General features: G+C 41.4%; 1 protein-coding gene across 1 annotated transcript in view; it reads left to right on the forward strand.

Moving 5' to 3' along the window:
• Itga8 (integrin subunit alpha 8) overlaps positions 1 to 26,572 on the forward strand; it is a 178,437-nt gene that overhangs the window by 77,852 nt on the left and 74,013 nt on the right. The window contains exons 14-20 of the mRNA XM_028764938.1: positions 11,653 to 11,698; positions 14,470 to 14,577; positions 20,259 to 20,314; positions 21,138 to 21,292; positions 22,800 to 22,937; positions 23,413 to 23,480; positions 25,201 to 25,348. Of these exons, the coding sequence (XP_028620771.1) occupies positions 11,653 to 11,698; positions 14,470 to 14,577; positions 20,259 to 20,314; positions 21,138 to 21,292; positions 22,800 to 22,937; positions 23,413 to 23,480; positions 25,201 to 25,348 (719 nt within the window). The remainder of the gene's footprint in view (positions 1 to 11,652; positions 11,699 to 14,469; positions 14,578 to 20,258; positions 20,315 to 21,137; positions 21,293 to 22,799; positions 22,938 to 23,412; positions 23,481 to 25,200; positions 25,349 to 26,572) is intronic.

Raw genomic sequence — 26,572 nt, forward strand, 5'->3', positions numbered from 1 at the left:
AGTGAGCCTGCGCAATATTGCCTGTGGGCGTGGCTTCTTCAGGGGCGTATGAGGAAGTCAGGTGTTAGCCCCAGGCGCCATTTTGGAATGGCTGCCACACCCGCACCAGCTTACTACAACAAATGACTTAAAGTAAGCTACAATTATTGGGCTCTCTGTCTTTGTAGTGTTGGTCTATCATGGCAGGAGAGATGGAAGAGTAGCTCACATCACACCAGAGCAGGCAGCAAACAGAGCAGGACAGTGACAGATAGGGCCATGGGAAGATGCAGTCCCCAAGGATACTTCTTGAAATCCTTGGGATTTGAAGTCACCAGGGACTACTCCTCCAACCAGTCTCCACCTTCCACAGTGCCACTTCCTCTCAATCTCTCTTCCAAGTTTGAATCCATCAGTGGATCAAATGTTGATAAAATCAGAATCTAGTCATCTCTGAAAAGTGTGCCTTACAGGAGGCCAGTCATTTCTCATCTCATTCAAGGTCAAGACTGAACCATCACACCAGTGATGTGAAGAGTAGCACACCTGAAGCCAGGAGTCCACATACTTCCTTCTTCACCATCATGGTGCAGACTTGCCATCTTGGCATATGTTAACCTCGGCTTAGCTAACCATAAAAATGTTATCTAACCCAACCCTCACCATTCAAGAATGTTCTGCAGGCAGTTTGAAAACTCTAAAAAGATTATCGTGACGAGTCTTTTCTCAACTCTTCTAGTCAAGTGGAAGTGGCAAGATGGTGCTCAGCTTCAAGGCTGAGGTCTGAGCGCTCAGCTTCAAATTCAGTCCTGTGTTCTCAAATGATGACTCAAATAGTCACTGTATAGAGCTTCCTACCAGAGGGTCCATTTGTGTGTGTGTGTGTGTGTGTGTGTTCATATGAGAATATGTGTGTATGTTTGTATGTGTGTGTTACTGTGTGAGTGTGACTGTATGTGAGTGTGTGAGTGTGTATAAGTATATGAGTGGGTATGTGAGTGTGTGTGTATGTGAGTGTGTGTGTATGTGAGTGTATGTATGTGTGTGGGTATGTGTGTTTGTATGAGAATATGTGTGAGTATGTGTGTTTGTATGAGAATGTGTATGAGTATATGTGAGTATGTGTGTGTTTGTAAGTGTGTGTGAGTGGGTATGTGAGTGTGTATGTGTGTGTGTGTGTATATGTGTGTGTGTTTGTATGAGAATGTGTATATGCTTATATGTGTGTGAGTGTGTGTGTGTTTGTATATATGTAAGTTTGTGTGTGAGTGTGTGTGTGTGTGTATGTGTGTATGTGTGTATATGAGTGTGAGTGTGTATATGGTATGTATGTGAGTGTGTATACAAATATCTATGTGTGTGTATATGAGGATGAGTATATATATGGTATGTATGTGAGTGTGTGTGTGTTTGTATGTAAGTGTGTACGAGTATGTGGATATGTGTGTGTGCGTTTGTGTGAGAATGTGTGTTAGTATATGTGTATATGAGTGTGTGTGTGTTTGAGTGTGTGTGCTTGTATGTAGGTGTGTGTGAGTATGTGACAGGGGGTGTGGATATGTGTGTGTTATGAGAATGTGTATATGCTTGTGTATAAGTGTGTGAGTGTGTGTGTGAGTGTATGTGAGTGTATGTGAGTTTGAGTGTGTGTGCTTGTGTGCATATATGTGGAGGCTAGAGTTTGACACTGATGTCTTGTTTCATCATTCTCATTTATTTTTAATATCTAGTGACGCAGCTGGGCTGCTCAGGACACAGAACCACCTTGGGTTTTCACACCGGTGCTGGGATCTGAACTGAGATCCTCATAGTTGTGTGGTCAGCACTTTGCTGAGCTCACCTTCACCCTAAAATGGCCCATTAAAAAAAAAAAAAAACTAGTAAAGCCTTCTTGAGCCCTTTCTATTTGCATTGTTAATGGGATATTTTTCCATATGATATTTATATTTTATTGCTATTTTCCTGTGATGTTAGGGATCATTATCTGAATCTATTAATTAGCCTTAAGAGGTGTTTATAAGAGAGTAAATGAACACAAGGACTGAGATCTGGCCAGGCTTTAGATGGGATTGGGAAGTAGGTGGAGCTCATTGGGGATGCTCAGAGCCTCTCTTCTCTGCATGTTCTTCTTTCTATTCATGAAAACTGCAGAGTATCCACAGTTTCCTTCCCTTAAACACATGCCAAAGAAAGATGGGGGAGATATTATTGTTATCAATTTAGGACTGATTAGGAGAGCCAAAATCCATTTATTGTTATGGGCCCTGGTCTATGCAGTTTATTGTCTCTGTTTTGCTGGGGATGGAAGCAAGGCCATATACATGCTTAGCAAGTACTCCACCTCTTAGCACCCTGTCAGCTCTTGACATCAGTGTTTAACAAGCCCCTTGGTGAGTTGGATACTGGCCTTTTAGTGCCTGAAGATTCGGAGCACCTGTGTCCTGCAAAGTATGGCTTATGCTCCATGTTCAGGAAGATGAGGAGGAATGAGGTACTGGAGCATGGAGGCACTGGTATAAATGCCATGCCCGTTTCCCCATCTCTTTTTCAATCTGTAATTCATATCCTTACAACCACCCCTAAAACCCAGAAAACAAAACAACAACAAAAACCATGTATTTCCTCCTACTCTTGTGAGCAAGAAGTCCAAACCCAAGATGGCTGTGGAGTTGGCTCCTCCCACAGCTGGAGCCTTGGTTTGTCCTGACCATCAGGTACTCTCATGGTGAAGGGTGCATGTCCTGTTTCCTCTCACTATACCAGGCCTATGAGATTAGAACCCACCACATGATAGCATTTTAAATTAACACCCTACATATAGACATACCCTAAGGTGCTTCCTAAGGAAGAATTTTTACATCATGAGTTCTATTTAGTTTATGTTTTTAATAAAAGATTTAGATATATATAAAATGTATTACCATTATATCCTCCCCAATTACCCTTTCCTTACCACCTTCCCACTCCTTCTGAACCCCTTCACCTCTATCCAAAGCACCCATCTTACTTTCAAGTCTTTTTAAAAAGTACACACTTCAGTGCATGGTCCTTAGAAAGCATATAAAACCCCATAATGTTTTAATCATAGGAGTTTTCCCTCCAGCAGGATATGGGAGTATTGGGAGCTTGTGGCTTTTCTGGGGACTGTGAACTCATTTCCTATAAACTGAAAAAAGACCCTAGTCCTGAAGAAGAAAACTTTACTCCAGAATGTTTGGCAGCTGCTGGACAACACACACACACACACACACACACACACACACACAGATTGTGTATCAGAATGGCCCCTAACAAGGATCAAGTGAGACAATTTGTACAGTGACACCAAAAGCGGAGGGTGGGGGAGGGGTGGTCCTTGCAACCACAGGATGCTAATAATGTGCAGAAAACTATTTTCATAAGGCACACTCACTGTTTGATATTCTGCTCTTATTTTTTTGTGGGATTTTTTTTAAAGGGAAAATAAACTCTTTGTAAATCACAATGTTGAAACCTAATACTGAGCTCCAGCTCATAAATGTTTTTCTTCGGAGTTCATTTGGAAGCATTTCAGACAGATTGTTAGCATTATTGCTTTCTGGGATAAAATCGTACTTTTTCTTTTTTTCTCGAACATTTCTTCCTCAACTCATAACCTTCCTCTTAGTAATATTTTGCATGTTGTGATAAAATAGCAAGAGAGGCAGCCTCTGTCTATTTTTAGATTAACCCAGTTACCAAACTGAAGGAGGCTCCCCTAATGCTGGCCTCCCACAGGCATGAGCTGTTTTTCTGCTACCCACGAACACCAATTTCTCCATTGCAGGACTTACACACTGCCATTTTTAAACCCAGCATTCTGTAGCAGGTTTCTAGTCTTATAATGTCTCTTAGTAGCCTCACTATGTAGAGGAAGAGAGATCATGATGGGTCTCCATAAATGAACTTTACTTGACTGCTTTTTTTGGTCTTTACATACTTTGGGAAGAGGCCTAGCAGAAATGGACCCTGGGACAGTGATGGACAGGGCCTAGAAGAAAGTCTATGTTGTATGGGCAACAGCAATCTCAAAACAGGGATTAAGAGTTCGTAGGTTGAGTCACAAAGGTGATGCCCAACGTCCACATGTACAGGCTGGGTAAGCCACACTGAAGCAAACACACACACACACACACACACACACACACACACACACACCCCTCTGCAGGAGAAAGGCTACAGTTTAAGGCTAGGAGGGGCTTTGGTTAGATAAGAGAACACATAAAATAACATTCATCCAAACCCAACAAATTCTTCTCTTCAGGTCACTTTCTTATTTCAGGACCTTCAAAAGCTCCGTCAGCCATGAGTGATTGGAGACCTGTCCAAGGTTGTGAAGAAGTCAGTGGCAAAGCAAAGCAGGATAGTTCTTCACCTTCCAAATCCAGCAATGTGCCACCTGACAGAAAGCACTGCATTTAAAACAGGGCTTCCAAGGTTTTAGAGGGAACTCAAGGAGAGAGCATGTGCAAATCAAAATTGCACTAACTGTAACTGACCATTCATACACATATGTAACCACCTGTTCACACCTATTTACTGTGCCTTTCCAAAATCTGGAAACATCTCTGGAGTATCCTAGTCAGACCAGACGATCCTGCTGTGGGCTGTTTAATGTTAACTGGGCAAGGTGATGCATACATATAATCCCAGTACTTAGGAGTTGAAGGTGGGAGGATCTGGAATTCAAGGTCATCCTTGGCTACATAGCAAGTTCAAGGCTAGCCTGGGCTATATGAGAACCCTTTTGAAAAACAAACAACCACTTTCCAAGAAAAATGCTTTCAGAAGCCAGGCCCAAGAACTCATGGATCTCTACTAGTCCTGCTTCATGCCCTGTCTCTCATTCTTCTAAAGTAAAAGGCTAAAAACAATGCCGCATCCTTTCCCTCATTTGCAACCCTTTGATGACTAGTGAAGTGAAATATCTTCCCATATATTTGTTGGCCATAAATGTTTTATGTGAATTCCCCCCTTAGAATTTTTTATGAGTATGTTCATGGTTTTATCAACCTGAATGAGGTTTTTTTTTTAACAGATCAGGCATAAACAATAACCACTGGCAGTTTTTTACTAGGTGTCAAACACTCTGGTAGCCATTGAAAAATGCTAATCTTTGATCAGACCAACACAGTAGCCATGGTTCCCTGCATGATCTCTTTATTTTCTCTATATTTAAGGTGCCTCCTCTTGAGTTGTGTTAATCTTTTCCAACAACTACTACCTTTGCATATATGTTATCTTCGGGCATTTTTTTTAATTTATTGTATGTGCCTATTCAGAGGCCAACATGGGACATTGGGAATCCTCTTTTATTGCTCTCTGCTTTATTGCCTTCAGACAGTGTTTCTCACTGAGTCAGAAGCTCACTGTTTAGTCTAGGCTAGGTACCTATTTTTGCCCCCCCCCAAATCCTGGAGATAAAGACACAAGCAGTCATAACTGGCTTTTTATGTGGATGCTGGAATTTGAACCCAAGTCCCTATGCTTTTACTCACTGAACTCCCTCTTTCCAGGTTTCTTTGGATGTTCTTATAACAACCCCCATTGTCCAGAACAACTCTAAATTAGTAAATCCTGTGCGCATATGTGTGCACATGTGCTAGACCTGTGTGTGCACATCGGCAGCCAGAGATGAACAATGTGGGGTTTCCTGTATCATTATCCACCTTAGTTTTAAGACAGAGTCTCTCACTGAACCTAGAGCACAGGCATACAGCTAGCCCACCTGACCAGCCACCCTCAGGAATGTCCTCTCCAGCCCTGACACTATAGACACATCCCACACCTGGCTTTTATACAGGTACTGAGGGTCTCAATGTAGACTCTCATGTTTGTACGACAAACACTTTGCCTACCAAGCCATTCCCAGCCCAGAAAATCTCTTTTGAGTTCCAAGTTAAAAGGAACTGCCTAAAGGACTTTGTTGCAGCATTCTTCAGATTAGTGTGTTTCTCAGGATAATAGGACAAGGAGAAGCTTCCAGAAGGGAGGTTATTTACAGGTGAGAAAGACTGCCTGAATTTAGGGAGTAGAGGTCTGTGGGTGACAGAGACTTCTCCAGGCAACAACTCTGAATGAAGCTGGGGTGTTGTTGTTTTTGTTTTGTTTTGTTTTGTTTGTTTGCTAATACCATGCAGTTTTTATTATGACAGTTCCATAGTACAGCTTGGAATCAGAGATGGTGATACCTCCATAAATTATGTTCTATCCATTCATTTATTTATTTACTTTACATCTGGATTGCAGCCTCCCCTCCCTCTTCTCCTCCCAGTCCCACCCCCATAAATCCCTCTCCCTGTTACCCCCTCTCTTTCTCCTCAGAGAAGATGGAAGCCCCTCTTTGGTACCCCCACACACACACACTGTGGGACATCCAGGTGCAGCAGGACTGAGTACACTGGATGAAGATTTAGTGGAGCACTGTCACCTCTGTCACTGCTGAGTGTCCCTTCTCGGAAGTCCTCCCTCCTCGCTGCATTCTCCCTGCCTGACCAAACCTTGAGCACACCCTCCAAAGGAAGTCAGCCTTTAGAACAAAATTTCAGCTCTAAGATTTCCTTCCTTGTGAAGTCAGACTCTGTAGTCCAAGTACTCCCTTGACAACCTGGGTATTTCCCTTCCTCCTTATTTAAAAATAAACCAAAAAAATTAAACTATTATAAAAATTATTTTAAAGTTTTAAAAAAGAGAGACAGATGACTAATCTATGAGGTTGAGGCCAGCCTGGCCTACAGAGTGAGTTACAGGACAGCTGTGCCTGCACAGATAAACCTGTCTCAAAAAAAAATATCACAAAGAAACAAATGAGATGATTAATGTGCTTGATTCAGCTGCACAGATATTAAAAATGACACTTTGGGAGACTGCAGTGAAGGACATGAGAGTGGCACATCCCCAGTGACATCACCTTTTATTAGGGTTACTTTTTCTGGACAACTGACCCTGCATTTATGCTAATGTCTCCTTTCTGTTTCCTTAAGAGGACCCATTCTTCCTCCAAAAGAAAACAAATTCTACATTTCAGGCCAGGGAGACCTTGACAAAGGCCTGAAGCATTTGGAGAGCATTTTCTGATCAAGTGGAAAAAAACTGATTTTAGTTGCCAGTTATTTCTTCCAGAAAAAACAAAACAAACAGCTAACGTGTATGTATGGAGAAGGGCAACATTTTTCATTTGTTTGTTTTCAGATTTGCCTTTGAGGCATTTCTTACGAAAGCATGAGCTTACCATGTAAGACCTGTTATCTATAAGGGAGTGGGGAGAAGGTTTATATGGTTATGGAGCCACAGAGCAGCAGCAAAATTACTTTATCTCCAGATTACCACCTCAATGCCTACACAGAGTGACTGATGCGAAGGTTCAGAGGGCGAAGGTGGTTTTGATCAAGCTCGGTGGGATAAGTTGGACTCCTGAGGACAACATGGCATTCTTCACTAACTCCCTCCTAATCAGGATTATTTAACAAGTATTGTTTCAGGATGTGCATACATATGTGTGCATGTATATACACAATACAAATATATACATATAAATGCATATATTATGTGTATATAGATGATATATAGACGTGTAAGTGGATACCCACACAAACATCTGTCCTATATCTATGCAACACATTGTGAGAGGCAGAGGGAAAGAGAGAAGCGGCATGTTATCCATCAAAACCAGTCCCATCTTTTAGAAATACAGATTACTTAGAACTGAAACCAGCAAATCAATTCTCTTCCCTTAGAGAGATCTAGCCAACTTGAGATCTTTTCCAGCAGGCATAAAACCATGGTAGGGTCTCAAAAGACAAGCATGCTTTTTTTTTTTTTTTTTTGGCCTCCAAATAACTGGTCACATTCTTAAGAAGAAGAAAAATGTGGCCTGTTTTGCTTGTTAGTTTTATTTTTCCAGGATTGGAAAATTCCCTCTCTGAAACACAGGAATTACAGAGTTGGAAAAAAAAAAAAAAGGTCCTCATCTCCGTCATCAGTAGGAGTTTGTCTCTGGGATCATCAGCTCTAATGGCAATCTGATTGTGATGGAGACTCTACATCACCATCTAGACTCTGGAGGGTGTGTGCACATGTGTACACTTCTTCCAGTACCTCTAAGTTACATGCAAGTAAATGGCAGACCTCCACTCTGGTTCTCACTCACCTGTTTGAATAAGCACGGCAGTTCTTCATGCTGCTCACTCACCCTTACAATATGATCTCTGCCTTATTGACTCTTTTATTTAGTGAGAAGTCGTGGACCTCAATTTTGTATGTGGCTCTGTGCCTGATACCACAGAGGCAAAGATTTATTTCCTTTTCCATTTATTTTAACCCACACTATTGCATGAAGTCTTTGCCTATGCAAACACAAAAATTTCAGCTCTGTGAGGGCTTATAATCTCATGTTCTTTCACTTCTAAAAAAAAAAAACACTTAATCCCCTCCCTCTCTCTTGTGTGTGTGTGTGTGTGTGTGTGTGTGTGTGTGTGTGTTATGGTATGTGCATGTGTGGTGCAAGTGTATAGTATTCATGCTCATACACGACAATGTAAAGGTTAGAAAATGACATTGAGTAACTTTCTCTGCTTGTCTTAGTCAGGGCTTCTATTCCTGCACAAAACATCATGATCAAGAAGCAAGTTGGGGAGGAAGGGATTTATTTAGCTTACACTTCCACATTGCTGTTCATCACCAAAGGAAGTCAGGACAGGAACTCACACAGGGTTGGAACCTGGAGGTAGGAGTTGATGCAGAGGCCATGGAGGGATGTTATTTACTGGCTTGTTTCCCCTGGCTTGCTCAGCTGCTTTCTTATAGAACCCAGAACTATCAGCCCAGGGATGGCATCACCCACAATGGGCCCTCCTCCCTTGATCACTAATTGAGAAAATATCTTACAGCTGGATCTCATGGAGGCATTTCCTCAAGGGAGACTCCTTTCTCTCTGATAACCCCAGCTTGTGTCAAGTTGACATACAAAGCCAGCCAGTACACTGCTGCTGTCCACCTTATGCCCTTGTGGGAAGGTCCCACACTAAACTGAAAGCTCATAGTTTGTGCTAGGGTAGCAGGCCACTGAGCTCTTGGGATCCAATTGTCTCTGTTCTCTAGTGCTGGGGTTACTGGTATACACAGCAATGTGTGGCTTTTTACCTGAGTGCTGGGGATTCAACTCCAGGTCCCCATGCTTGCTGAGCAAGAGCAAGTGCACTCTTACCCATTAACTCCCTTCAAATGAACTTGAACATTTAATCTCTTTTTAGCTAAAGGTACAATATTTGGGTACAAATGTTTTACTTACTTAGTCTTAAGAACAAAGCCCACGATCCTCTGGCGTCTGTGTAACAGAGCTGTCCATCTCCTGACATGTCAACAGATGCAGATTCAAGTAAAGCTACCCACGTTACACTCATCTCTGGTTTGGGGCCTGTGAGTACACAGAAGAGTTCATATTCTGGCAATAGTAAAAAAAAATGCACAAATATCCCTAAGGACACATGTGTACAAAGAATACATGTGAAAATAGAGAAACTGAAGTTCTGATAGAAGCCATTGAACAGAGTTTTTAAATTGCAAGATTTAGGAATGGAAGCATCTGGCTTCAAAGATTTAAGGCAGAAGCTGGCTAGGCTGCAGCCCCCTTCTCTGTGGTTTCTTTAATTCCATAAACACAGCTCTCTTTAGATGGCTTGTGTTTGACTTACTCAAACAATAGCATGCACAGTGCCTCCTCTGAGTCAGGTCCTGAGTCTCCTAGTCCAGACTCCGTATTTACAAAACAGAAAGGGTTTGCCTGAGGTTTTGATCTAGGAGATGTGTGAGCCCATTATGAAGGGAAAATATTTAATAAGAATTATTATATTCTTGAGTACTCCCCAAACAGACATTAAGCCAGGGATTAGGAAACATAGCGTATTGGAAAAGTTAGCCTGTGAAATATTGATAAAGAAAAGATGAAGGGAGACTCAGAAAGGATGAATGTGGTGAGGATCATCACAAATCTGGATGCTACCATGGGCAGATATGGCTTCTTCTGGTGGAGGACATCCATCGGACAGGGAGGGACACCAAGTGACCCAACCTGGATGCAAAAGTTGTATTTCTATTGCCCAGTCCCAACTCCCAGCTCTATGTGGTTAATATTAACCCTGTGGGGAAGAACAGGGTAGAAAGATGACTAACAAGACACTGCGACGCTGAGCCATTTTGCTGTGAAATCCCCTTACACCGATTTAATTCCCCTACCCTCCTCCAAATGGCTGGGCTTCCCTTTCTTCCTTCTTAAATATACTTGTCCTTCTATTTCACTAGACTTAACCAGTTATAGTTTAAACTGTGTGCTTCATTCTAGAGCCTCACTCCTCCGAAGTCCACACTCTGTAGATTTATCCAGTGTCATTTGTAATGTTATATATTTCCACCAAGAGTTATCACTGTAAATTAGAGACAAACAGGCTGGGGGCAAATCACAGAGACAGTTGCTGCCCCTCAGAGAGTCAAGGGTTTCCACATTGCTGTTACTCAGACCTACCTCTGACCTGGTTATGTGACGCCAGTGAGTTTATAATCTAGTCATCTTAATATTCAGTTTCTTTGTAAGTTGTATCACTGATAAACTTTCAAGTTTCCTCTCTGAAAGAAATCACTGGAAAGGCCTCTATCCCCGCCTTCACAAGATTAGAATCACCACAGCCCTTCTATACTTAGACAAGGGATTTGAGTAAAAGTAAATAAATTATTTAAAAAAAAAGAAATCACTGGAAAGAATTTTTGATAGATATTGGGTTTGTTTGTGTGCTATATCTTAGTACTATTGTTACTGAAGAGCATCAGGATGATATTTCAGTGATTTAACAGGTTAAGAACTACTTTACCGAAGGGGAACTCATTAATGGTACTCTCTGGAAAGAGGGAGGATACTATCTGGTTGATACTCAGAATGTCATACATGCAGACAACGATCCTTGCTTCCTGGGGTTGTCCTTGGTAAGAGAGAGATAAGACAGTGTTTGTAATGGGTCAGGCTTTCTGTCAGTCCTCTGCTTGAATCTGGAGTATGGGAAAGCAGTGCCATGGTTAGTTCTCAAGAATGTGTGACACACTGTCCTTCAGGCAGAAGGTATTTGAAAGCCACTCTTTCAGATGTCATATGTCATTACACCAAAGCACCACAGTCTTCCCAAGTGTCCACAAGCAGTGAGACTTCTTCCTCTGTTTATATGGCTGTCACCATGCAGTTGGCACTCCGGAACATTCCGTGCACTGCTTCAGATTTTTAGCTGTGTGCAGATTAAGATGAGCCATGTCTATCAGAAATGCTCGGGACCAGAATTGTTTAGGATTCTGCTTATTTTATTTTCTGGTTGTCGATCATTTGCATACATAGTCAGAGATCTTAGAGATGGGGAACCGAGCATAAACGCAAAACTCATTTACATTTTATACATACCTTATGCACACAGCCTGAAGGTAATTTTATACAAAATTTTTTAATAATTTTGTGCATGAAACAAGATTTTCTGGTATGGAATTTTCCACTTGTAGCCTAATATCTTTGCATAAAAGTTTCAGATTGGGAGGGCATTTCTGACCTGGGCTTTCAGGTTGATTGATTTCTTCTATAAAACTTATGCATGGATTTTGATTTGTCTTTTTTTTTTTTTCCAGATTTACTTGTCGGGGCATTTGGAAGAGGGAAAGTAGCTGTTTACAGGTATGTGGTTGCTGGTATGTAAATGTCTGCTTTAGCTGCGTTTCCCTTACATTGTTAGTCTTGCCCTGAAGACTTTAAAGACCCATTCCACCTGTTTATTCTGGAGACAGACCCTATGTCCTTTAAAACTCTATATGTATTTTCCCTCTATTTTAATCCTTTCTCTCATTTCTATAAACTCTTATTCTCATACTTTATGAGCGAGCCTCTAGCTCCTACCAATATAACTGACATTAAATAAGGCACCAAATCAGAAAATGATCCATGTTCTAGTTGGACTCTGTGCTCTGGGAATCACTGATGTCCATACTTGTAGGACAGAATTATGACAGGCAGAACGTGACTGTTTACACTCACTCCTACACCTGGGTGTGGACAAGAAGTTAGGGAATAGAACATGCCAGGAGTCAGTCATCCCCTCCCAAGTAAGACCTGCTGTAGCACTAATGCAGCAGCACTAATGCAGCAAAGCCAATGCTCCAGCACCCATGCAGCCGCACCACTAATGCAACACCAATACAGAAGACCTGAATTTAGAACCTAATCCTTCCATATACTAACTGTTGTATATTTCGGGGAACGCTCCTTCAGAGCCTCTGGTTCTCATCTGTAAACCGGACTATTGAATCAGTACTTACCTCACGACATTACCTCTGTCCAAGGATTCAGTGAGAATCTGAATGCAAATTACACTAAGGTATACTGGTTAGATAGTGGGGCTTTCTTAAAAGGTTTATTATGAACCCAAGAGACTAGGTTAGGATTTCAAGCCAGGTCATGCATGAATGCATGGATTCAGACCTGCGTGTGCAGGTGTCCTAGGCATGCGATACTAATGTAGCTAATTTGCAGAGAGATCCTAAGGTTAGCTGTCCTCAAATCAGTAAGTTTTGCTCCTCGACCCCAGTATAAAAATGTGTCATGAACTGATCTGAGCCAGCTATTCTCACTTAGCTTATAGAGAATAAGAGAGCAGAAAATCCTAGCAACTCTCAAGTATGAGGCTCAGGCTTCTTATGGCCTGACAACCACCCAGAAGCCTGGCTCTATCCGTCAACCTCCAAATCCACCACAGCTCTGGGCCAATCCCATATTTTCCATGATCAGCTCCAGCCTATTGCTGGCACAAGGACCTAAGTGCCTGCCAATCCTTGCAGAAATAGAAATCCTGTCACAGGCAACTCTGCTCAAGAACACCCCAATGCCCAGAATGTTTTTCTTCATCCTCTTCTTCTCTGTTCTTGAGAGGATTATCACCCCACTTCCTCCACTTGCTCCCCTGTTTCCTCAGAGGTGATTGCCACAGCAAACCTCTAGCATGACTAACATTATTTTATCATCTTATTTTTACAGATAATACAAATTTGAAAATAAAAGAAATACAGCACAGAAAACAGAGGCTTATAAAAAAAAATCTCAGTGGTCCCCATGTTGTTATCATGAACTATGTGAGGCAGAGGCTTGCACAGCAGTTTGCCTCTAGACATGGCCCTCCCTCTGTCTGTCAGAGGAAACCTATTCACCATGCCACCAGTATATACCAAACTCTAGAAACTTTGGCTCCTAGTTAGTATCTCTTATACTAAGAGATACTAAGCTTCAAAAGCTGCTTCACTCTCCTGCTCTATGATTTACTCTCTTGTCTTGTTACCCTCTCTTGGGTAGTCCAATGGCATTCATATCCATTCCTCTCTTTGGATGTAACTTTTAGAATCACCTAGAGAGTGTGTTTAAGATTCCAGCCCTGGTGTGCTGGAGAGGTGGCTCAGCAGTTAAGAGCACTGACTGCTCTTCCAGAGGTCCTGAGTTCAATTCCCAGCAACCACATGGTAGCTCACAACCATTTGTAATGGGATCAGATGCCAACTTCTGATGTGTCTGAAGACATCGACAGTGTACTCACATACATAAAATAAATAAATAATGCTTAAAAAAATAATGCTGGCCCTTACCCCTGGAGGTTTGAGTTCCACTAACCCATGATATTGTCTGGGCATAGTGTTTGCTTGAAAATTCCCAAGTGACTATAATGTGCAGTCAGGATTGAGAACCACTGCTCTGGGTGGAGAACTGAATGGTTCTTTAAACCCACCTTCATGTGGCCAGCTAAATCTGCAAAGCTTAGCTATAAAACTACTGATCAATTTGAAAAAAAAAATCAATGAGCCAACAATTTTCAGAACCCTCAAGTACTTGTTATGAGTGGATGTGTCTTGGGGTTGGAGAGTTCGGCTCTGTGGTAAAGAGAGCTTACTGTCCCTGCAGAAGACCTGAGTTTGGGTTCCATCTCCCACGTGGTGTGGCTCACAATCACCATTACCTCCATCTCCAGGACATCTGATGCTCTCTCTGGCTTCCCAAGGCACCAGCATGTGCACACACACAATACACGTAAATAAAAGTAAAAGAAACCTTTGAAGAAAATATGTCTCCTCAAACACAAACATGGAGTCCCAAAAAGCCAGGGAGCAGTCGTCAACTCACACCATATTATAATGATATAGCGAGTCCACTTGATAAAGAAATCAAACCAATGGATGTGATGTGCTTGACAGGCTTCCAGCATCCTCTGTTGAGACTTCTCTCCTCTCAGGTGACTTAGAGATCAGTCGGGTGTGGTGCCCATTTATTCATGACATGAGCAGGGCTCATTGTGCAAGACTGGGCCTGTGGTGTTGACAATGGCTTCTAGAGGAAGAGTTCCTTTCATCAGGAAAGGATTCCTCTGTGACTTGTGAATTCCGCTCACACCCTGGCTCCTCTCCCTACAGAGCAAGGCCAGTTGTAACTGTGGATGCTCAGCTTCTGCTGCACCCAATGATTATCAACCTTGAAAATAAAACTTGCCAGATTCCAGAATTCCCGACTCCTGTGGCCTGGTAAGTTAGCCCATTGCTACACGCATTCTAACATGGGTTCAAATTGCCTAGGATCTTATTTTTTAAAAAAAAAATTACATATTTGGGTGAAGAAAGTCTGAGTTAGGGCCTAAGATCATGCACACTGTGGATCTAGAAAAATCTTCGAGAGGATGTTGACATTTCTGAACTATAGACTTGAGTGGCAAGAAGTCAGAGTTGCCAGAGGAAGAGTGTATGGTTCTAAGCTCTGACTTAGACAGGGCCAGCGCTCTAACCTGCAGGCTCTCAGATAAAGAGACCAAAACATTTTGGAAAAAGTCTTAAACAAACTTTTTCGTGACACTCTGAATGTTATCTAAACCCAAAACACATCAAAAAAACCTTGACTCTTATTTTTGCATATACTGTATCGATTTCGTCTCTCCTTTTAAAAAATAAACTAGTCAAGATTAATTAGTTTCAGCTTCACAACTAGATAGAAGTTCAATGTTATAAAAAAAGGAGATTTTTGTACCCTGAGCTGTTCTTGTGGCCATGATATTACAAGAGACAGTAGAAAAACATGGTTTATCCTGCTTTTGATTCAGCTTGTCACCTGAAATGACAGAACAGAACTGGGTTATAACACATCCCTGTGAAAAAAACGCCAGTTTGTTTGCTAGTGTGGGGGTCCCCAGGCATCAGAAAACAATGTACCATGGGATGAGGGCATTTCCTCTGGAAAATCAACGAAGATTTTGAGATGTTTGAGATTGACCTTTATTTGCCAGGGTGAATGTTGAGGTAGTATCTTCAGTTCTTGAAAATATTAAAATAAAGAAAAGCCAGTGTTGACCCTAAGAAGCTATTTTCAGCCCATCCTAGCTTGTTGATGACGGCCTTTGGACAGGCGTTCCTACAGGAGGAGTCCAAGCTGTTGGAGATGGAGGCTAGAGAGATCCAGGATCCTGAGGAATTCTTTGGAAAACATCCTGTTGTGGAGAGCTCTTGGTGTGGGAAGGCCGGGCCTCTCCTTTAACTGCCTAGAAAAGTGGTTGGGAAATGCCCTGAGCACATTTTAAAACGGTTTTAAACCATAAAGTAGTAAAATGAAACCCGATCTAAGAAAACAGAGGAAAAAGCCAACAGTTTTCTAACACCTGGCGGGATTCAATGAACTCTAAGTGGTCTGTGAGCGCTACTTGGCTGGAAACATCAAGACTCTAACATTCTCCAAGGAGCCCTGTGTTCACACCTTCAAAACCCTGGGTTTCTATACTGTGTTCTTTTAAGACTAATGGCAACCCTCCAGTATAGAATGTGTTTATTTTCAAACTTTTTCCCCTAAAAGTTTTATTTTTATTGATGAGAGAAAGAGAGAGAGAGAGAAAGAGAGAGAGAGAGAGAGAGAGAGAGAGAGAGAGAGAGAGAGAGAGAGATTGGAGTCTTTTTTTTTCAAAAGATATAGAACTATTCACTTCTGTTTAAGAAAAAAACACATATTTTGGTCCTTGAAAATTTTCATATGTATATTGAATGTATCTTGATGATTCTACCCCTGACTCCATATCTAGCCCACCCCCCACCCCAAGACCCTCAGCATACCTCCCTCACAACTTCACTCTTCTCTTGGAGTCATTTGTTTATTTAGCCCACTGAGTCCAGTTAGTGATGTTGATTGAGGTCGCCCCGTAGGGCACTGGGAACCCAGCAGTGTTCACACTGCTGAGGAGCAGCAGCCTCATCCCAGCTGCCTTCAGCTGCCAGTAGCCTTCAGCAAACGCCTTCCCTTTTGGCAGCCATTTTCTTGTTCCCTGGAGTCACATCACTAAGATAAAATGTAACTTGTTCTGTGGACAAATTATACTGCTGTTATTTAATTCTGTCACGTTACTTGCACTTAATTCAATTGTATCCTTTTCTGAAAGACACTTAATTTTCAAGTGCAAGCCTTTTCCTGTGTTTCAGAATAGTCAAGGACAAAGTTAGGGGTTGAGGGTGTATCTCAGTGGTAGACTATCTTCAGAACCCCAAATCAACCAACCAGACAGAAGCTAGGAAGCAAACAGCTGACTCCTGTAGAATGTTTTGTAGATGTAGAAAGTTTTGCTGATAGTTTATCCAAAGTGTTTGAAAGGCATCTTTGCTGTGACACTGACCTGATTTAGCTTGTACTGTAGATGAACTCTTTTGCAAACTCTAGTCACAAATCATTCCTCACTTTCTCCCATGTGGATTTCTGTGTCATTCAGCCAGCTGTCTGGCTTTGGGTCTTTTTGTTGTTGAGTTTTTGTTTTGTTTTAATATCTGCTGTTGACATTACTCAGGAAAAAGGAAATGAAATTCAGCATAATAAATAAGATATTTAGTTATTAATGAGAAAACCTATTTTTTTTCTATTTTGTAAACATAAACAAACTGGCTACTTCTCCAATCTAAAAAAAAAAAAAGAAAAGTTTTTCAGATATGAATGATATCACATAAAATCAGATATTTTTCATCATTAAAGTAGAGTTGGGTGGGTAACAATTGGACCAATGAGATGCTTCAGCTTGTAAAAGGCGCTTGCCACACGTGCTTTGGGACCTGTGTTTAGTCCCAAGAACCCTAGTAAAGGTGGAAGGGAAACCAGCTTGACAAAACTCTCCTCTGATCTCCACATGATCTCCATAGCATGTGTGCTCCCCAACACACATGTAAAGTACATATATGCATGATAATAAATAAATAAATTAGAATTAGTGATTGTTTGCTTTGTGCTTTCATTGTTAGATTATATATGGATATGGTGTTTGTGTGGTATATATATGGATATGTGTGTGCACATGGGCATGTGGGTGTGTGCACACAGGTGTGTGGAGGCCATAAGTTGACACTGGCTATCTTCCTTAGTCTGTCTCCATCTTAGTTTTGAGACAGGGTCTCTTTCTGAACCTCACCCTCATGAATTAGGCTACCCTAGCTGGCCATAAGCTCTAGAGCAGTGGTTCTCAACCTTCCTAATGCTGTAACCCTTTAATACAGTACTTCATGTTGTGGTGACCCTAACCATAACATTATTTTCATTGCTACTTTGTGACTGTAATTTATGTTGTTAATCATAATGTAAATATCTAATATGTGGGTCATATGATGTGATCCCTGAAAAAGAGACATTCACCTCCAAGGTGTCCACATCCACATTTTGAAATCCACTGTCCTAGAGTCTCCTGCCTCTGCACCTCTTCCCCTCCTCCAACCCCAGAACTGGGATGACTACTGTTGGGCCTAGAGGTTTTATTTGGATGTTGGTGATATAAATATGCTTCTGCAGCAAGCACTGGACCAACTGAGAATCTCCTCCATCTGGCTTTGAATTCTGAAACCACATTTGACATTCATCTCATTTTTCTTACTGTATATAACCACAAACAGACTTACACCACAAGCTCATTATTCACCAGTTCGTGGCGGGCAAATAGTGAGCAGATCATGTTGTGGACTTCCTGCCTTCTGTGTACAGCAGCCTGTCTGCCTATAGCTTTATTTAGATAGACTTAGTGAGAACACTCAGTTGATTTCATGTAGTTTTTGTTGGGCTTCATTTTATTTTATTCAATTGAAAATAATCAGACTAATAGGTTTTGCTGAATTTAAACATAAATCCTAGCTTTAAATTATATTTTATATTAAGTCATATTTCACAGCTTTGCCTGACACAATTCACAATTATATATGGACCTGATTCTTTGGGATCAAACTCATAAGTCTTTAAACATAGATAATAAACATTTCTCTATATTTAGAATGAGCATGCTCATCCACTAATAGAGAATTTTGAAATTTTAGTTTAGCATAGAATTAGAGAAAACCTGCAACTTGGAAAAGATATTTCAGCTAGAGCCATCTTTAACTTTCTGGGTTCATGTTCGCATGCTACTCTAAATAATTCAGCAGGCTATCTCAGTTATAGTACATTTGAATGAGGAAAATTAAAGTCATCCAACTGTTAATGATATTGATAGACAGGGAGGACTAAGAAAGAGATATAGATGTGCTCTGATATAATTCATAAACTGAGAATAAAACCTTCAGCTGACAGCATTTATCAAACTCTTTACCAAGGCAACGTCCATATTCATAGCTGTCACTTACTCCTTTGTGAAAGCTATATTACTTCACGTGGTATAAATCAATTAGTGTCTCTAAATCCATTTTAATTTTATATATTGATAAATTTGTAATAAATGTGACTGTACTTTGGCAAAGCTTTGTCTATACTGAGAAATAGTAAGTCAGATATTGGTCAGTGGATCACAGTAACACACACCAAGTGCTTATGGAAAAGCTGAACATGTTAAAAAAAAAAACCCTAGTTTGAGAGGCCAGTACTGCCAGAAAATTTAAAGATGTTTACCTACGACCTTCCTTGAATAATTCTAATCGAAGGAGAAGTGGGTTGGAGTTTGTGATTTCTCTAGGGAAGTGGTATAAACAGTTGTAATAGCACAAATATCTCAGGAAACTTTTGGCTAAATGGTGTGTGGCGAATTACTTACCCTGAAGGGAGACATTGACTGAGGTCACAGAGATAGATGAATCCCAGATGTGACACATTTCTGTTACGTTTGACACAGGAAGCTGCCATCCAATTAGGGCATGATTGGGGAGTCTTTCCTTTTTTGAATTCCATAAAAATACTCAAATCATACTAGAATTTTTAGTGAAACCTTTTAGGACTGCCATTAAATCATACTTGTCTTACATCTTTACTTTCTTGGTGACATGCACAGGCCCTCTCTGTTAAACTATTCGACTGCTAGACTAGGAGGACGGGAGAATATGTGATAAACTCAGGCAGAGACAAGTGGATATTTCTCTTTCAGTCTATGGCCACAGACCAGGGCAGGTTCCAGTCATGGGACAGCCACAAGCACTACAACCATTTCTTGGGTGACAGTTAGTGTATGTTGAAGGAGAAATTGCCAAGTGTCTTCCAGCCAGTTGTCACCGTCTTGTTATCCACATCACTGCACACAGCTAGCTGGAGTCAGCTGCTTTAACTTTCTCTCCCTCTCTTCTTTCCTTCCAACACCATTACTATCCCACTCCTTGCAAGGTACCAAGCTCTATTCTCCTCCCAGCAGAGGGATGCATTGATGTTAAGGCAAGCATGCTGTTCCATGCTTAAGAGTTAATGTGCATGCCTCACCATGACTTCAGGGCCCTGTTGTGCACTCATACACCAAACCAGCCGACCTCCTATCTTTCTGGGAGCTCTGACTACATTGAAAAATCTTCCAGTGCCCAAGTAGAGCCATGCTTCTGCTGTGCTCCAGGCTTTTCCATGGCATCTACCCCACCATGTTGCCCAGTTCTTTACTCTGTGGCACAAGGAATATATTCCCATGTAGTTATTGCATAAAGACAGTGGGGGTATTGATTAATCAATTGATTAAATCTCTGGTAATGTTTTCAAGTATTTGCTTTCATAAACAAAGCTACCGGTGTCAATTGTATTAGTAATTTCATTGAGCTGGCATGTGTGCTTATGTGTGTGTGTGTGTGTGTATACACATGCATATGTGTGTGTACATGTATGTCCATGTGTATGTATGTGTAATTAAGAGTATAGAGGGGAGGCATGTATTCATTTTATCTGGAAGGATGGCTAGGAAGATTCCTATCACAAATTCAAAATGTTACTAACCAATAAATTACTGACTACTGTCTTTCCACAGCTTTTCTTTAAGAGTCTGTGCATCTATAGCAGGCCAGAGCATTTCAAATACAATAGGTGAGAATATTTTCATTTTTATGCTATCCTATGCAATGTAAACTTGACGTACTTCTCTGCACAGACAATAGAAAACTAAAGAGCCCTTTGTGAAAACTCGAGTTGTTATTGTATATTTAAAAACTATCGAATTAATACTGCTTTAATCACGGGCAGCAGCTACCAAAAACATAATTGTTGAGAAAGTGGCATGTGTGGGGTTTTTTTGGGGGGAGGAAGGGTAAGTTACAAAACATGGGCTGTGGAGATAGCTCGGTTGTGCATTCTTGCTGAGCAAGCATGAGGACCTAAATTGAAGTCTTCAGTACTATAGAAAAGCCAAATGTGGCAGACGCCTCTATGATCCCAGTACTGGAGAGGTAGAGACAGGCACTTTCCGGATCTCCCTGACCAGCTACCCTAGCCAAACTGGTGAGCTTCAGGCTCAATGAGAGACCCTGTCTCAAACAAATAAGTGTGTGTGTGTGTGTGTGTGTGTGTGTGTGTGTGTGTGGAGGGGGGGATCAAGTAAGAAACCCAGTATCACCCTCTGGCTTCCACATGCACACATAGTCATAAACCATACACACACACACACCTGCATGCATAAACACATGAACAAGTGCTCACACATACACCACACATGCATGCAAAGCCACAAAACATTTAGATACTGGGCATGATTTTTTTTTCATACATCATCGTACGTGTGATCCAACTATGAAAGAAAAGGTTGGTTTTCCTGAATAAGTGTCTTAAAACGAGTCCAGTCCCCTGCAGTATTGCATTTGTCCAATGCTTTCTCAGCATGATTCTGTTTACTCCCTGTCTGTCTGTCCTTTAGCCCTGATGGCTGAGGTGCAGCTAGATTTCCTGAAGCAAAAAGGAGCCATCAAGCGGACACTCTTCCTCCACAACCACCAGTCCCAGTTCACCTTCCCCTTTGTGATGAAGCAGCAGAAATCCCTCCACTGCCAGGATTTTATGGTTTACCTTCGAGTAAGTTTTCTGGAAATCCTCTCTAGGATTTATCACGTTCAAATCCAAATTCTAACTGTTTCTATCTGGTTAACCATCACGCTTGCCACGGACCTCCACATCTGTCTATTCTTGCTTTTCCGGGAGGAGACTCTGGCTTAAGGTAAGATACTTTCTTGCTGACCCTGGCTTCAAACAGCCCAGTGATTTGTTCCTCTTAATCTCTCAGGCTTCCTGTTTGTTTTGGACAAAATGTTGATAATAGCATCTTACTCAGGTGGTCTTCACTTTTAACTGCCTCCCCTCCCTCATACATAAAAGTTCAACACAATTTATTTGATTATTTTTTTAATCCTATGTGGGTATGTCCTGTTAGATTTTATCAGGATACATTTAGAACAGGCTTGGGAAAACATTTAGACAACCAGTCTTTCATTAAAAAACTAATGTATAATTGTGCTTATAGAGGTGATATGGTCTTACAAATCCTCGTGAAATTTAAAATTCAAATTACCTGGAACACAATTATCCACCGTCCTGCTGCCAGATGTTAGAGAGGGATCAATGGTCCCATTCATTATTCTCTTCCCACCAAGGCTTAGTTCACCGAGAGAATCCTAGTGAGGACTAAAGGTTCACAACTACACTTTAGAATGAGAACCCAGGCACATGGTCCCCCTCTCCAACTTAGTAGGGCCTTAGTTAGCACAAATGAAAGTCAGGAGGCTAGCTTCATGCTTAGTACTTGGTGCTAAGTGCTTAGTGCTTAGTGCTTAGTGCTTAGTGCTTACTTCTCTCTCCTCACCCAGGGAGGACTCCTGTTTCTTTATCCAAGGAACCTTCAAATGTGCTGAAGGTATCTTGTTCATAAAATGACTTAAAGACATAGTAAAGGGGGAAATAGAAATAAGACGTTTTCTTCCTCTGAGCCCAAGAAAACCTTCTGGCAGCTTCATCAAAACAAAAAATCCTGGGTCATGGTGTTCTCTGGCATGCATAGTATGTAAGTGTAATGTTTTACTCAGTTACTTGACCGATTCTGTGTCAGGTCTGGGGTGCCTGGTGTTACAGATCTGGGGTGCCTGAAAGTCTCCTCTAGACAGTGATTCTCAACCTTCCTAATGTTGCAACCCTTTGATATAGTTCCTCAAGTAATCCTAGATCATAAAATTACTTTTGTTGCAACTTCATTACTGTAATTTTGCTACTGTCATGAATCATAATGTAAAAGTCTGATAGACAAGATATCTGATATGCAACCCCTATGAAATGATCGTTCAACCCCCTAAAGCTGTTTCACCCCATAAGTTGAGAGCCGCTGTTCTAGAGTATCCCAGGATAGCCCTAAGTGATTTCAGCACTGGACTTATGTATGCCAGCTACTGCAAACCACATAAATGAGCTCCCAATAAATCGTGTTGCTGTGAACATTCACTAACACTGACAGGAGTTCAGGGTTGCCTGCTTGTCATAGACTAACATCTTGCAGTCATTTCATGGGCCTGAGTTGGTGATTACTTTTTCCTAGGATGAAACTGAATTCCGAGATAAATTATCTCCAATCAACATTAGCCTGAACTACAGTTTGGATGATTCCACCTTTAAAGACAGCCTGGAAGTGAAGCCAATTTTGAACCACTACAGGGACAATGTAGTTGCTGAGCAGGTTAGTCTTTGAGGCAAGAGTCTGAAGGCTTTTTCGTTGCCATTCTCTGGAGAGAGATGTTCCTACGATCTGACGATGAAAGTCAGACCCTCTATTTCCATCTGTACACAGGTATTTAGCATTAGGAACAGGATCCTAATATGTTTTCTTTGGTACTTTTGGGAATCTTTCTCCATGTATGCAATTAAGATTTAATTTGTTCAAATGTAGTAGTAATGGAAGCAATGTAACCAGTCGTTCTCACAATAGTGTCCGTTAGCATCAGCTACAGACATTTCAGAACAGTCTGGAAATGGTGATAAAATAAGCTTGATCAGCATGTCGTTTTATGTCATAGCTTGCGGAGTTGTGTAGACTTACGTGAAGTGGCAGGAAACCTTAGGTTCAGTGGATGGAATCCTTTCCGATCATCAGTAGGAAGGATGTGAGTTGAGCTTTCTCAGATTCCCTCTGATGCTTCCCTTGCTCAACACAGGCTCACATCCTGGTGGACTGTGGAGAAGACAATCTATGTGTTCCTGACTTGAAGCTGTCAGCTAGACCGTAAGTTTAAATAAATAAATGTGTGCACCACACCTGGTGGTCTCCGGGTGTTTACTTAAAGCTTCTTTTGAGAAAGCATACGCTTCCAAGAAACGGAGGAGGGAAAGTGATTCACGGAATTCCTTAGTGTGGCTACACTTCGGATTTGCCTCTGATCTGGTCAGTTCTCTGTCACTGGTGTCAAGTGACACAGCCCGAGATCTTGCCTGGGCCATTTCATCTTTCAGCAAGCATCAGAGGACTAAAAGTGTTTTTGTTGAAAGTAAACTCATGTGTGGTGTGGCTCGGGTTCTATTTACTTACCTCAGTCAAGTGAGAAAGGGTTCAATCCACACCTTAACCAAACTTGTTTTTGTAGCACCCCATGACTCAAAGGCCCCCTTAAAACTGTCAAAACAAAATTAATTTTAATTTACTGGGGGTGGGGGTAAGACTTAAAAGACACACTGGGGGGTCAAGCAGAAGGTGTCAGAAAGTCAAATGAGAATCAAAGGGCTCCACAGTCACCAGAAAAGGAGAGCCTGGACTCCAGATCTCCTAACTGCACTGCTGTGTGAGGAAAGAAATAGTAGTTGGGACTGAGACATCGCTAGGTAGAAAAGCAGGGCTGTGTTCCTCTCACCCAAGAATGCTTAAACTACCAGCGTTTGGAATCTGTTTGCTAATCTCTCAAGGGAACTTGCCCCAAAGTTCATAATTTAATAAGTGTCAAAAGCAATAGCTTTGAGGCGGGGTCAAAAGTGGAAGAGGCATTTCTGAACATTGGTTTCATTTGGAGTTCAAAGTGAGCTAAATTTCCTTAAAATACCTCAAAAGCCCTCCCTCATCCACTTGAGATCCTGTTTCCCTGCCTGTTTCTCTCTCTTAGCATCCTTGACGCTGGGTGTCCTTCCTCAATCACTGTCTGAAGGAGCTTTCCTACAGCCCACTCTCCTGCTGTGTGTTCTCAGTGACATGAAGGAGCTGGGGACCCTTCATAATGGTTCCCAAGTCAAATGTTAAGTTTGCAGGAATTTAGGTAGCAACCACTCTGTGCGTTGATGGCTTCAAATTGGTCACGGTGGGGGGCAGCGCACAACACTGGAATCCACAAATGATATGTATCAGTATTATTGAACAGTTAAGAACAAAATGTTAAATAGTTGCTTGCACACCATGGAAAACATTATCCCAACTTCCTCATTCTGAAATCATTCTCTTAAATCTCCCTATGGGCATCTCAGTACCATCTGTCTTCTTTCTCAGTCCTAGCCTTACATTTACCAGTTTCTCTCTTTTTTTCTGCTAAATCATTGTTTTTCTTGGTTTGTTTGTTTATTTGTTTGTTTGTTTTGAGACAGACTACTGCTATGTAGCTCAGTAGTCCAGGATGGTCTCAAACTTCAATTCTCCACCCCAATCTCCTCAGTGCTTAGATTTTCAGGTTTTCACTCCCTCCCTCTCTCTCTCTCTCTCTCTCTCTCTCTCTCTCTCTCTCTCTCTCTTTTCTGCTAAATCATCATTTTCCTTGGTTTGTTCCTTTGCATGTTTGTTTGTTTTAAGACAAATTCCTGCCGTGTAGCTCAATAGTCCAGGATGGTCTCAAACTTCAGTTCTCCACTCCAGTCTCCTCAGTGCTTAGATTTACAGGCACACATTATTTAAATTTCTTAAATAGAATACTCATGAAGGCAGTGATGTAGAATTTACATAGTCATCCTTTTTAAACTGTATTTTTTAGAGATAAGCATCAGATAATTATTGGCGATGAAAATCACCTAACGCTTATAATAAACGCAAGAAATGAAGGAGAAGGGGCCTACGAAGCTGAGCTCTTTGTTATGATCCCGGAAGAAGCAGATTATGTTGGGATCGAGCGCAACAACAAGGTAAGGCTGAAATCCAAGCAAATACTAAGTCTGACAAACAGGGCTAAGTCTTCCCTCCTAAAAGAGATCAGAATGGTGCCTTCCGTCGTCAGCTCTTAATAGCAACGAGCCAGGAAGGTGGGCTATGAAATATTAAAGTCTCTCTCTGCCACAGTACAAAGATAAGTTGGCCAAAGACTGGGAGCTGAAGCAAGGCAGAGAAAAGAGGTAGATGACTCATTTCTCAGGCTAACCCCCTCTCCTCATTGCCTTTGTAAACCCTGGTTTGAGTTCCTCTAAGTTCTGAGGAGATCGAAGGAGGCCTGGTTTTTATTACCAGAGATGGAAGAAGAGCCAACCAGTCCTGCTGAGCACTGATAACAGCCTGGACAGGAACTGCAAAGGAAACAAATTCATTTGTCTTTCTTCTTTGTCCGAGTTTTTGGGACTAAGACCAGAGAAGAGTCTGTTTCTTCTTGGCGTGCCACTCTTCAATGTCCCTGTTTATTGAAAAGGTATCAGTGTTATTTATGACTTTCTGGATCATTACCAAAACACGATTCTTCCCACTCAGCGTGTCCTGGAACCTGTTCTATTGTTTTGAACAAAACAAAAAAACAAAAACAAACAAACAAACAAAAACAACAACAGCAAAAAGAATCATTCTAAATAGGCCAGTCATCCCAGCAGCCAGGAGGCTTGGGCAAATGGATCCATGATTTGAAGACCTGGCTGTGCTACAAATCAAACTCAATAAAAAGACAGAGACAAATAAGGAAGCAAACAAAACCATCATTGAAAATGCTTGACAGATTGACAGTCCCTCCATTTCAGAGTATTTGAGACGTTCAATTAAGGGCAGAAACGAAGGTCCGCATTCTTTCACAGGCATAAAGATAACATAGGCACTCAATAAATACTTGCTGATGGATTTACTTAGCTAAAATTTATTATGTGTCTACCACTTCTCAAGACCACATGTTCTAAGGGACTTTCACAGTCTAATGACTGAAACTATGTCATGGAAAGTGATCTGTCTGATGTGATGCTGTCACTGTATGAGCCTTTAAAAACATGTAGACAGAGTCTGGTGTGGAGATGTACCCTTACAATCCTAGCAGTTGATCACAAGTTCAAGGCCAACCTGTACATAGAGGACCCGAGAGAGAGAAAGAGAGAGAGAGAGAGAGACAGAGAGAGAGAGGGAGAGGGAGGGGTGGGGAGAGAGGGGGAGAGAGAAATTAT

The sequence above is a fragment of the Grammomys surdaster genome, unplaced genomic scaffold (assembly GCF_004785775.1).
Source record: "Grammomys surdaster isolate TR1022 unplaced genomic scaffold, NIH_TR_1.0 146, whole genome shotgun sequence".
Taxonomy (NCBI): Eukaryota; Metazoa; Chordata; class Mammalia; order Rodentia; family Muridae; genus Grammomys; species Grammomys surdaster.